This window comes from Pelodiscus sinensis, chromosome 1, assembly GCF_052426305.1.
Source record: "Pelodiscus sinensis isolate ZL-2025 chromosome 1, ASM5242630v1, whole genome shotgun sequence".
NCBI lineage: Eukaryota > Metazoa > Chordata > Testudines > Trionychidae > Pelodiscus > Pelodiscus sinensis.
In genome coordinates this window covers 22,126,950-22,140,092 of record NC_143052.1, presented here as the reverse complement: position 1 = coordinate 22,140,092, position 13,143 = coordinate 22,126,950, and the positions used below count along the sequence as shown (strand labels likewise).

Below are 13,143 nucleotides of genomic sequence, written 5' to 3'. Positions count from 1 at the left end.
TTTAAAAAATGTGGCCTAGGACTCCCAGAATAGGATAATGCTATGATAAAATCTGAGAGAAGTTTGATAAGTTGTGCATCCAAAACAGAAATAAGATCTCAGATTGATAAATCTTTCAAGTAGCCTTTTACCCTTGCTGCCTTTTGGAAGTAGCTTTCATCATATGAACACCACCAAAGAGTTCATCAACTATTTGACCACAAAACTATTGACTGCTTGAACTGTCACCACCACAAAGTAGGCCAAATAATAAATGAACTTTTTATTAAGTGTAAGTAGCATTAGCATTACAATGAGGGATTGTTTGAAAACAAGCTGTGTTGCTGTTGCTCAGAAGCTAAAAGAAAATGGTTCTCAGTTTCTTTCTTTCTCCTGGAGGGCAACCACAGGGGATATATTAAATCTTTTAAAATATGTTGACAGCTGAAAAGGGGCTGCTGCTGACCTAGTGACATTGTATGCTTTTTAATAGGTATTAATGAAGTTGGGTGAGTCTTTCTTAGAAGTTGCTTATTTGTTCTAGTAAGATTTAGCCTCATGGAGAGACATAGCTATCTGTGAACTTGCACAAACTTAGACCTGATCCATTACTAATTTGTCATTTCCAGTGAAGACAGTGGGGGATCTACACAGGAAACTTCTATTTGACTATGGTGTTAGATACTAGGCTGTGTGAAATGTGCACAGCAAAACTTGTGAAACTCACCTGGTCTGGGCATCTCAATAAAAGTCAAAGCAGGTTTGCAAAAAGGTCCAAAGCTCAAAAACCATCTGGAGCAGCCTTGCACTACTAGGCTACATCTACACTGCAGCGCTATTTTGGGATACTTCTGGTATCCAAAATAGCTATTCCACGTCTTTTGAGTGTGCCTGTTATTTTGAAATATAATGGATTTGCTATTCTAACATCCCTGTACACCTCATTCCACATTTCAGAATAGCGATTTATTTCAACCTAGGTGCTGTGTAGACAGCACCAAATTTCAAAATAAGCTATTTTGAAATAACATTGAAATAAGATATGTAATTTGCGTAGCTCAAATTTCATATCTTATTTCGACCTACGGTGCAGTGTAGACATACCTCTACAGAACAAAGGCATCATGCATGGTTTGGAAGCACATTAAACTCCATACTTGAATTGTAGGTGAATTGAAACCAAAGCAAAGCTTGTGCTACCCTGTGGCCTGATCTTGCATTCTCTTGCTTCAAGAAGAGCTTTACCCATGAGAGGACTGTAGGATTGGGCCCCAAAAATCTTATTTTCCCCAACCTGGTAGGAGCACTCAGGAATGTGAGTGCTCAGGTATATATATTGGTAGGTTCAGAAGCTGCAGGGCTTGGTATCATTATTCCATGAGGTAATTACAGATAGTATGCTTGTGCTAAATTGTATAGATTTCATATGCTCGAATATCCTGGTGTTTTTTCCCTCCATCCCACCCACTGCTGATCCAGAATTAGCGGAGCTTAAAGCTAGCTTTCTTCCCTTCTCCCCCATCCTCTTCTCAGCTCTGCTGAGTATAAAAGCGGTGAAGCAGAGGATCTGGCCACTACAACTAACAGAACAATGAGATGATGATAAACTCAGATTAATGAATTCCTAAACATAATTATTGTACAGATATAAATGATGGTACAAGATGCAAGGCATTGGGAAATCAGATCCATAATGCATAAATGATACTCAAATTCTTAAGGCACAGGCAATGCTAAATTCCACACTAATGTCAAATAAACATTTAACGATAGAAAATGAGTAACAAACTGTATTTTTAAATAGAAAAGCAGACACATCACTAATCTCAAAAATATAAATTAAGAGTTAAATCCTGCTCCCATTGAAATTAATTGCAAAACTCCTATTATCAGGCCCTCAAAATATTAAAGCGGTTTACTTTTAATTACTGTTCCTTCTTGATGCAATGCATGACAAGGAATGAAAGCAACTAATGATTAAGTCATTTCAGATCTTTATCATTCCCGATTAAAAACGGAATGGGTCAAGTTGCCGACTGGATTCCCCTATGTCAGATGCTATTATGCAAACATCAAGGGACTTGTTCCTAAGAGATGTCAGCTTTAAAATGCATCATGCTTTTTTTTTTTTCCTTCTCCTGGTTACATTTTTTTAAATTTCTGTATGTACTGGTAAAATAGTAACACATGAATCCAATCCAAAATATGAATATCACATTAGGAGGAACTATTTGACTTATTGTTGTCTAATTTCATTGTGTTTAAACCATATGGTATACAAAAAGTTACATTTTCATAATATCCATTTATTAAAAGAAAATGAGAATCATTTTTCTAAACATCAATAATTCTTGCATGCAATATCTTATGGTAAAGAGATTATTATTAAAGAGAATGGAAGTACACTGAAGCTGAAAAGTGCCATTGTCACCTTTGAAAAGTAAACAGCATCATATTTCACCTTTTTCTATCAGAATTGCGGACAATAGTGGCCCCATTGTACTGTAAACACAGCAAACTAGGAAATCTCTTTTCACATCCCAAAGTTCTTTTGACCATCTGGAAAGCAAACTTAATACAAATTAAACTTAGTGTTTTCATTTCACTGGGAGAGCTTCAGCTAATGCCAAATATATATGTATAATTTTATACATATATTTGTATAAACATATATATAATATAAATTTACTTCAGAGATCACGAAGAGTTGTTTAAAAGGGAGGAATTCAAAACATATTGTATTAAAAACAAAAGAATATTGCTCTAGGCTTCACATTTTGATGTGCAAAACTCAGCATGTTCAGAGGAAACCAATGACTATGACTGTGCATTGAGGCACTGAGAGGAAGTGATTAGGTCAGTCCATTTAAACACAGTCACGATATCATGAGTACTCCACTACCTTTCTTCTCTGAAGGGTAGAGGCTGGCACTGTTATTCACACTATATAGAGTAAAGGACTATTTGTCTGTGTCTACACTGGCATGAATTTCCAGAAATGCTTAAAACAGAATAGTTTTCGTTATAAGTATTTCCGGAAAAAGAGCGTCTACATTGGCAGGCTGCTTTTCCGGAAAAGCCCTTTTTCCAGAAAAGCATCTGTGGCTAATCTAGACGCGCTTTTCCGGAAAAGACTACTGGGCTGTCTACACTGGCCCTTTTCCGGAACACTGTTCCGGAATAAGGACTTATGCCCGAGCGGGAGCAGAATAGTTTTTCCGGAATAGTGGCTGATTTTGTACAGTAGAGCATCATTGCTTTTCCGGAAATTCAAGAGCCAGTGTAGACAGCTCGCAGCTTATTCCGGAAAAGCGGCTGATTTTCCGGAATAAGTGGCCCAGTGTAGACACAGCCCATATGTAAGAGTAGCAGAATCTAGTCCAATACAAAGGGGAGATGGCAATACTCTTTACTCTGCAAAAATCGTGCTAAATTTAAGACAACTGTGGCAAACAGAACACAGGTTTTCTGAGACTCAGGCCAACATCCAAATGAGAAGACTATTCCTCCTGTGCTTGTTAGTTTGTCCAGTTCAGATATTGAAGTGATAATACCTGTTTAACCAAGACACCCTCTTTAGTGTTCTCAAATTAAGGACAGCTAGGCTAATTCTCTGTGCTATTTCATGTGACAAATATTGTGATCTGGTTTGTATAAGCCTTTTATGGTTCTGGCTAGAGCAGCAATACATATTCATAACAGACTTTGCCTCTGCCCAGATGGAGTCTGGAATTAGAGGTTGCTAGAGAGGCTAGACTCAGTACTGCAGAATACTGACTCAAAAGCTTCAACATCTTCTGCTCTCCCAGATGGCCACTGAGTCTAAGCCCCAAAATAGTTACCTTAATGTCAATATCAATTTACACCTGCCGAGGACCCAGCCCATTGTGCATTGTACAGTAATAGGTACTGAACACAATACGTTGCAATCATTCCTCTTTGTGGGGGCTTCTTTCCAAAAATACCTTGCCTGATATACTAGAGCTGCTACCCTTAAATCTTTGAATCACAGAAATTAGAAATGAAAATGATCTCTTAAGTGTAGAATTTGCCTCAACACTGTTTTTCCAGGGTGGCGTTTAGACAATCAGAGATGGAAAAGACATTCATTATACTTAATATTTACCATGTGTTTCTCTGGATATTAGCATGGGGGGGGGGGGGAGCGGAGGGAAATCTGCCACCAGAAATAGGGTTATCACCATCTTTGGGTATGTAGAAAAAATAGAGTGGGATAGAGATTCCTGGTAGTCCCACTTTTCTACCTCTTGTGAAGAAAAGAAGGACACTATAAAAACAAAAGGCCAGATTCTTTGATCTATCCCTTGAGAGTTTATCATTGCCCAGTGGAGAAGAGAGGCTTAAAGTCACTATGCAGCCCACTGGCAATTGAGGTCCCCAGGTTGATCCCTGGGAGCAACTTACAGCCACCTTGGGGCTATCCTAACTATGCTAGGGACACCCTGGTCTCACACACTGTTTCCATGCCCTATCCACTGCACCGAAGTCCTGCTAGTAAGGCAGTGTAGGAATCACTAAGGTGACTCGATGCTACCCAAGGATTTCACTGCATGGGGGAAATCTTCAAGTGTCAAGACCTGCCAGCCGGGCTCCAAGAGACCAGTGCAGGCAGGATCCGCTCCATGTGATTCAAAGACAGACCAAGCCCAGCTTTTGTATAGGGCTGAGGGATCTGACTATTAAGTGCCAAATAGTTAATAATATTAATTCAAGAGACTTTATAAGCCCAGAGGCCACATGTATCTGGAGAGGTGACTGATATTGAAGTTTCAGACAAAGAATAATAAAGCAAGTGCACCAGCTTTCCAGACATTTGGGTGATTGAAGCAGTAATAGAATAAATGGAATCAGTCATAAAAACACAAATAGCTCCTGACTGGCTGAGTGGCCTTTCCCACTTAATCTTCTTGTATTTCTTTAATATGGGTTAGATGAGTTAGTCACACTTGCAAGTGGTTTGGACGGTGGGTTGATAGACACATCTGGCAAAATGGTTTGGCCTGAGGGTTGAATTCCTTCTAAATTTCATGAAATGTGTAATCTCACAAATTTCCATTCAGGCCTTGGAAACAGCATATGCAGAAAACATCAATCCAAAGTATATTTTGCAGCATTAGATTCTTTTCATTTAAGCACAGCATTTGTCAAAGCCTCTAGGAAATTCTCATACAAATACATAGAAGGGAAAAATTACTAAATCAGTACATAGAATCACCACCATAAATGCTAACAGCCAATGTGAAAGAAGTCCAGTTTTGCAATTAAATTCAGAGGTTTAAAACATTTATATCCCTATTGTGACAAAGAGTCTTAGATGTGAACTGTGCATATATTTTGAAAAAAAGCATGTTTGTAGTCCGTTTACAAAATACGGGCATCAGTACTTTGATTCCATGAGAATTTAAAATTCCTAAGCATGCACACTACTTAATAGTAGTTTGTATACAATACACACATAAAACATAAGTGTTTAAAATGACAGGTGATGTTTGATGCCCAAATTAATATCCTTTAAAAAGGCCTGATTTTCAGAGGGTGACTCCTCAGTCATTTCTGAAATCTCCGTAAAGGTATCTCTATATGAACACCAAAAAAATGGAGGCAATCAAAATTACTGATCTATTTTGCAATTGTTGGTCATGCACTACAATAATTACTTTTAAAATACAAAAAAAAAAAAAAAAAAAAGGGAGAATGCCTTAATTCTGCCTAAGCCATAATGACAGACACTTAAAAAGAAAACAAATCCCATGTATTTGTTCCTGTAATTACAGCTAATAGTAGCCTCCATGTAAAAGTTAACCTCAGCATTTGGCTCTTAGGCACTACAAATAATTTAAAAAAAACATTTATGTGGACACATATTTAGAAGCCATCTCTTAGTTATTACTTGGTTATTGGATTGGATGAAAAGAAGAAAATGTTATACAATAACATTTGCTCAAGCATGTTGATCTGCTTCCTTACCATTGAATGTTAAGAACACCCTGGGCTGAGGCTGTGAAGATCCTTTTACAGGGCTAGAGTAAATAAACATCCCAATCAAAAGGTAGACTGCTAGAAAGGCCATATCTTCTGATGTTCAACTTAATATCCAAGAAGTAAAACCTAAAAGAAAAAGAAAGTCCATTACTAATTTTACATTATATAAAATATGTGGACTAAAATCAACAGTGCAGAAGAGTAGGAGTAAGAGAGCTTTGCCAGATTGAAGGTATAATATGAGACACACATTTTCCGTTTAAATCCAAAAATGTTTTGTCTGGATATGTTCTGTGTTGGCACTCAAAGAACTGTAAGCATGTTACTTACAATGCATAGACAAAGTTTTAGGTGAGTAAAGACTCAGTTTATTTCAATAAGGATAATTCCACCTGCTGGAAAAATAATTATGCTAAATGTCAAGGCAGAGCAAAGCAAGGACAGGAGATAATGTTTCATGAGTAAAAGCTGGCTGATATTTTTAGACCTCGCTCCTTACTGTACATCATGCTTAATCTATACAGTTTTTTAAACTTCAGAGGGAGCACATCTCTGTTTTGCTGTATCTTATATACTAGAACATGCACAATTTTACAAAAAAAAAAAAAAAAAAACACTTAATGGAACAACTACCATTGGCTCCAACACAGCCAGTTTTTCACCCTCACTCGTTACATCTAACATCAACTGTTGTTTGGGATAATCCCATTCAGGGAGTTTAGTCCCAGGTTTGTGTCTAATAGGAATACTTCATAGTACAGTAAAACTCCAATAGTCCGGCATCCAATAGTCCGGCACTCCTGATAGTCCGGCATCAAAATGGCAAGAGCCTAGTGAGTGAGCTTCGGCAAAAAAATGAGATACAAGGTAACAGCGGCAGCAGCTGAACTGAGCAAAAAGGGTAAAAAAGGCTTAAAAAACCTAAAACATTACTGTATACAGAATGTACAATAAGAAGGGTTAAGAATACTTTATATATAGTATATAATGTATACAGTGTGTGTATATATATAACCATTTTATAGTACTTCCTGATAATCCGGCATATCTGATAATCCGGCACCACCTAGGTCCCATAGATTCCGGATTATCGGAAGTCTACTGTAGATGGCATATAAATACTCTACTTAGTCTATTGCTTCACTCCATTCACATAATTCTGGTGGTTGTATTTGCATAACTGATAGAACGCTCCTTTCTGAGTTAAAAAAAGGGTAGTCCTGTGGCACCTTACAGACTAACAAAATACATATTGCATCACGAGCTTTTGTAGGCAAAACCCACTTCTTCAGATGAATAGAAATCAATCAACTGCATAAGGTAACTCACACCTTCCACTCAAGCTCATCTGAAGAAGTGGGTTTTGCCCATGAAAAAAGGTCATGATACTAATTATATATGTGTGTGTGTCTCTAACTTTAAAAACAAGTAGTCCTGTGGCACCTTACAGACTAACATGGCTACCCTCTAAGACTTTCTGACTTGAGTAGCTTTTTAAAGGTAGAATACTACAAATATACTTTGGAATTAGAAAAGCAGTATCTCATATAGAGCCTGATCCAAAGTCTAGTGGAGTTAATGGGAGCCCATAAAACAAAATCACACTCAAAATTAAGCCCATCCTTTTATACAAAACACCTTCCAAAGGCTAATGAATACATCCCGAGAAACAGGCAAGCATAATTAGCCCCATTTTACATATACAGAAATGGAGACTTAGAAAGGTTAGGGGATCCTCCTATGGTTACACACAACTAAGATCTGATTTCCCATTTAGCTTTACAGTATAGATGTAGCCTATTTCGGGATATGGTAGGTATCCCAAAATAGCTATTCTGCATATTTTGAGTGCACCCATTATTTTGAAATATAACAGGCATGCTATTCCAGCATCCCTATAAACCTCACGAGGAGTAAGGGACATTTCAGAATAGTGACTTATTTCAAGATAAGTGCTGTGTAGACAGCGCCAAATTTCAAAATAAGCTGTTTTGAAATTGACTCGAAATAAGCTATGCAATTGTGTAGCTCAAATTGCGTAGCTTATTTCGAGCTACAGGTTCAGTGTAGATGCACCTTACAATTCCAGCCATTTTACATCAGTGTACCTCTTCTGATATCAGTGGATTTACAACTGCATAAACCTGGAACAACAGAGAGGGGAATTAGCCCAGAAGTCTATTCTCTAAATAGAATCCATATAAACTGATTAGGGCTCGACAAATCACTGAATCTACTCGCCTGTGGCAAGTAGATTTCAGCTGGTCGCCCTGTTCACCGGCGGCGTGCGCATGCGCAATGCAGGTCTTGCGTATGCACAGTGTGGAACTGGCGAGTAGGTTTTGCAGCCGTTTGTCAAGCCCTGCTGATTTCTAACCCTATGCATATCATACCAGCTTCTGGCTAGATTTTAAATAAGAACATCTCCCTTTCTGTATGCTATTTAGTATCTTCTGAGAGTGTTACCAGGAAGAGGGATTCAATGGGGGAGGAGGGTGCTCAGCACCTGGCAGGATGTGTCTTAGTATCTAAGAATTCCTACAGAATAATAACATTAAACACTGCAAGTTTTTGTTTACCCTGAGAACTGAGATTACCTGGACTGTGCTAATGCAAACTACTCCACACTGCACCTCAATTATATTAACAGGACCACCTTTAAGGCTACGTCTACACTGCAGAGTTTTTGCACAAAAACAGCCATTTTTGTGCAAAAGCTCACAGAGCATCCACAATACAAGCGTGTTCTTGTGGAAGAAGAAGTATATGAAATCGTAAGAACACAGGGCTTTTTGCTCAAGAGTTATTCTTCTTTCTACAAGGAATAAGCCTTTTTGTGCAAGAGCTCTTGTTCAAAAAGGCATGTGTGGACTGGCAACAGGGGTTTCTTGTGCAAGAAAGCATCCACACTGTCATGGACGCTCCTGTGCAAAAGCACATCTCTTACGCAAAAAGCACATGGCAGTGTGGACGCGCTCTTGCGCAAGAACTCTTGCGCAAAAAAGTTCTTACACAAGAAGCCTGCAGTGTAGACGTAGCCTTTAAGGGTGGAAAACAATTTCAGAGGGGAAGCCGTGTTAGTCTGTAACTTTTAAAAACAACACGTAGTCCTGTGGTACCTTACAGACTAACCAAAATATATGGAATCATGAGCTTAAGTGGGTTTTGCCCATGAAAGCTCAAGATTCTAAGGGCAAAGACATTAGTTTTGTATCTGTGTCCTTTCAGTTCATGCCCTCTCTGGTGAGACCAACATCTGTCCTTAAAAAAACCCCAACACCTGGCTCTAACGTCCAGGTAGTTTCATATCGGGCAGTAAACAGCTGTCAGATAATAATGACTTCAGTCAGATCAGTCCCAATTTGGATTGGATTCAGAGGTGAGAGGCTGTGTCTCATTACCATGCTTCAGTCATTCAATATTCACTTACTGCAAGTCATTTTTTTTTAAAAGAGCTACAATCTACACCAAAATTCCATGCAAGAGTGGGGGAGGGCTGGGAGAGGGAGAGTTGCTGCACTAGTCAGACTTGTTCAGCAGTGCTACCCTCTTGCAGCTGGTCTGGGGCTAATGCAGGTATTGTGGCGTTTCTCTGCTGACAAAACCACTAAGTTTGACAATTTACCAAATACAGCTCTGCAGTACAAAAGAAAACAACCCATTTTGGAACAGCCCCAGTTAATTTTTAAGGGTTCGTTAATTAATACAATTATACTTGTATAGCCTTTGCCAAAAATAATTTTTAAACAAGCTGCACCAATTCCAATATTAACACTACTTTGTGGGTTTAAAATTCAATACCCTACCACTAGCCCATGGGATAGCTTTCTAGTTAACCTTCTTCAAACACAGGAATGCCATTAAATCCTGATAAGATTGCTTTGTCGGGCCAAAACAAATGGCCAATCATACCAAACATGTGATTTTAACAGATGCAATGGGATTAGTATTCTACTGTAGTAGCACTATGCCTTCTTTGCAATACAGAGGGGAAAGGAAAGAGGGAAAGTATAGGGTTATTTCTGTTCTGCTAAATCATATTGGGAGGAACTGTCAAAAAAATCCTTCCATGTTCCTAGCCAAATCTAATTCCATTGAGGAGAAATGCTGCTATACTTCTGCTTGAATTGCAAATTTCTACTGTCACACAAAAGTGACAGACAATACAAGATCTCAACAATAAATTGCATGCTCCCTGCCTGCTGTTGGGTACGTAAAATAAGGGCATATTACTGCCATAAAGATATCCCAGGGCTTTATGAATACAGCCTTCTCTGACACGTGAGTTAGAGAAGGGAAATATGTTGAATTTTAGGACCGCTTGGCAATTGAAAACAAACTCATTTCAGTTCAGAATCCTAGTCTGGAATAAAATAACAGTTTTGTATTTATCTATGGAAAGTCATGATAGTAAGCGAAATCAACATATTCTGAGCACATGATCTGTATAGGCCAGCAACTGCACTGAAATCTTACAAGTACTCCCCTTTAGCATAGACTCAAGAAATAGTGTCCCAGTTTCATTTCTCACTAGTTGTTCCTATTTTCACAGTGTGAATAACAAACTTGTTAAAGAGGGAAAGTTGCATTCACATGGAGTTCCTTTAAAAAAAAAGAAATTCTGTCCTGCTTTATAAAAGTGGTGTATAACTTCACTGTAAAGCACCCGGCAGGTGTCATATGCTCAAGGCTGAATTCCAGAATTGTTCTGTTTGTCAAATCATTCACTGGGGAAAAAAATAAAGATTATACAGTTGGGGGAAAAAATCATTGTAATTAACTCTGAGCTGTGGCAAAACTCAGCAGTCACATTTCACATCCATTACAGTGCTGAAAGAGAACTTTCAATCATGCTTACCTAGCTACTGAAGGACTCAGTAAGGCAATGCCATCAAATTTCTGTCTCGTTTCTATCAGTTTATGGGCTCCACTCCTTTTACCAGGGCACTTTTAATTCCAAACCTGGCTGACTGTAGAAAACCTTTTCCTCCTGGTGGCTGCAAACGCACTCCCAGTTTCTTTGTAGAATAATCCTTATTGCTATCAGGCTCCGGGAACTCGTCTCCCCATTCCTTAATTAAGCACCTAGGAGTGAATGGAAAGTAGCTGAGCGATGACGGGGAAAGCTTTGGTTTCCAATTACAGTCACCGCCACTCACGCTGGTCCTACTGCCCTCCCAGCAACCGCCTAAGCGAGGCAGCTCACCCCAGGCTGGAATACATCATTAGCTGAGCAAGTAGGGGCAGATCTCATAAATATTGGAGGGGAGAGAGGCCACACCCAGAAGGAAGAGAGCGAGCCGCAGAAAGAAAAGCAGGGGGAGAGCTAACAAGGCAGCCACAGCGAAAGGAGCAGGAACGCAGAGAGGGGAAGTCAGGGGACGAAATCCAGCGCGGGACTGTGAGATCTAAAGCTGCCAGCTCCTCAAATGAGTGTGTAGAGGAGTCAGTGCCTAGCAGGGCGGACTGAGCGGGGCTCGTGGTGCGCTTGAAAGGCGGGCAGACCCACTTTGGTCCTGCGTGTGAAACTGCATAATGCTTTTAAGTGGGCAAATGACGAAATCCTTTTAAGGGAAAGCTTTCTTTCTCTGCCGGATTCCAGGGGCGATTCTCCAGGACACTCCTTAAAACGCATGCTAGGGAAACACTCCAGTTGAGTTTCCACAGCATGCCAGTGATATCTTTAAATTAGAAAACAATCCCTGTTATGTTTATAGTGATAGAAATGTAGCCGTGTTAGTCTAGGGTAGTTGAAGCAAAATGCAGGACAATGTAGCACTTTAAAGACTAACAAGATGGTTTATTAGTCATCATCTAATAAACCATCTTGTTAGTCTTTAAAGTGCTACATTGTCCTGCATTTTCTTATGTTTATGATGCCTATGGATTCCCACTACTATCGCCTTCTGCACACCACGTGTTCTGTCTCTGTGCCCTTCTACAGACTTTCTCCTTGTCTTCTTCCCCTCCCTTAATCTTTCAACTCACACCCCTGAGACAGGTAGGGTGATTCCCGCCACAGCCTCTAGGCAAAGGCTATGAAGAGCACTCAACTCCTGCACGCAGGAGTGTTTCGAGCCCACAAGGCGACTCCCAGTCGGACTCCAGGCGTCATGCTTTGATGTTCGTGTTAACAAAGCAATTCTGTCAAGGGCCAGCCAGACGTACAAAGGACAGACTAGAGAACTGGGTTTCAGCGCTGAGCTCAGCAGCACTTGCGGGGGAGGGACTGGTACAGCATAGTACAACCCAGCAGAGGTCGCTATCTAGAGGGGAAGAGGAATTAAAACTAGCCAACCCTAGAGAGAGAAGGAAAAAAAGCCTGGGGCAAAGTTTTGATTCTTGTAAGACTACCTCTCTAAAAATGGAGTGAGGATGGAGTTTATCAGAGGGGCAGATGATAGAGCATTGGTTCGACCCAGCTACACGAGTATTGTGAATATTCAACATAAGCATTTGTGGATAGCTCCATATATTTAGAACAGGAAATATTTTCAAAAGCACCTAGGTGATATGGTCTAAATCCTATTCAGAAAAAGTCTCTTTGGGGGACTTTGGCAACTGTCACCCACGGTGCTTTAAAATACATATGAAGAGAAAAGCTTCATCATTGCCGGGAGACAGTCAGGCATAGGAGTGGAGAGAAGCACTAAATATTTGACTAACCAGGATCACCACTATGCCGCTTACCCCATTATGCCTTTGGAAAAAGGCAACTGAGGAAAATTTTCAAATGTAAGCCACTTAATCTTAGCTGGAATCGTTTGCATTTCTCACTGTTTTCACAGGTGTGGACATGAGGGAACCATGTGGCTACCTGTGTTCTTTTCTCAAATGTATTAGCTCAGTGAAAGATCCAAATGTCAGATGTAACACTCATAAAAATTACATGGGTTTCTGCCACTCCCTTGAGGACTCTGGGTTCATAAAGTAACAAATGAACTATGAGAAAGATATAAAAGCAGCACTTTAATCTGTGAGGTGTTATCTTGCTATGCAAGGGGAACTATGCTTATTTCAGAAATCAAAATGCAAATTTTGAGTGTAAACAAGCATGTTATACTTCCTTCCTTTATGCATTGTGTGGGTGGGTGAGAGAGGAGCAAGATGATTAACAGTTAATCATTACCTTCACACCATTTTTAAAAACTCCACACACAT

At 39.6% G+C, this 13,143-nt stretch overlaps 1 protein-coding gene across 2 annotated transcripts in view; it reads right to left on the bottom strand.

Annotated features, from left to right (window-relative positions):
• The window catches only part of SEMA3C (semaphorin 3C), a 186,698-nt gene extending 175,295 nt beyond the window's left edge, over nt 1-11,403 (bottom strand). The window contains exons 1-2 of one of the 2 annotated variants that reach the window (XM_025181687.3): nt 10,841-11,403; nt 5,968-6,108 (exon numbers count right to left, since the gene is read on the bottom strand). In XM_025181687.3, coding sequence (XP_025037472.2) covers nt 5,968-6,070 — 103 coding nt within the window. In that variant the 5' untranslated portion in view covers nt 6,071-6,108; nt 10,841-11,403. Of the gene's footprint in view, nt 1-5,967; nt 6,109-6,312; nt 6,335-10,840 lie in introns of those variants that run through there. The other variant, XM_075926424.2, reaches the window with a different exon arrangement.
• Nucleotides 11,404-13,143: the final 1,740 nt, after the last annotated feature.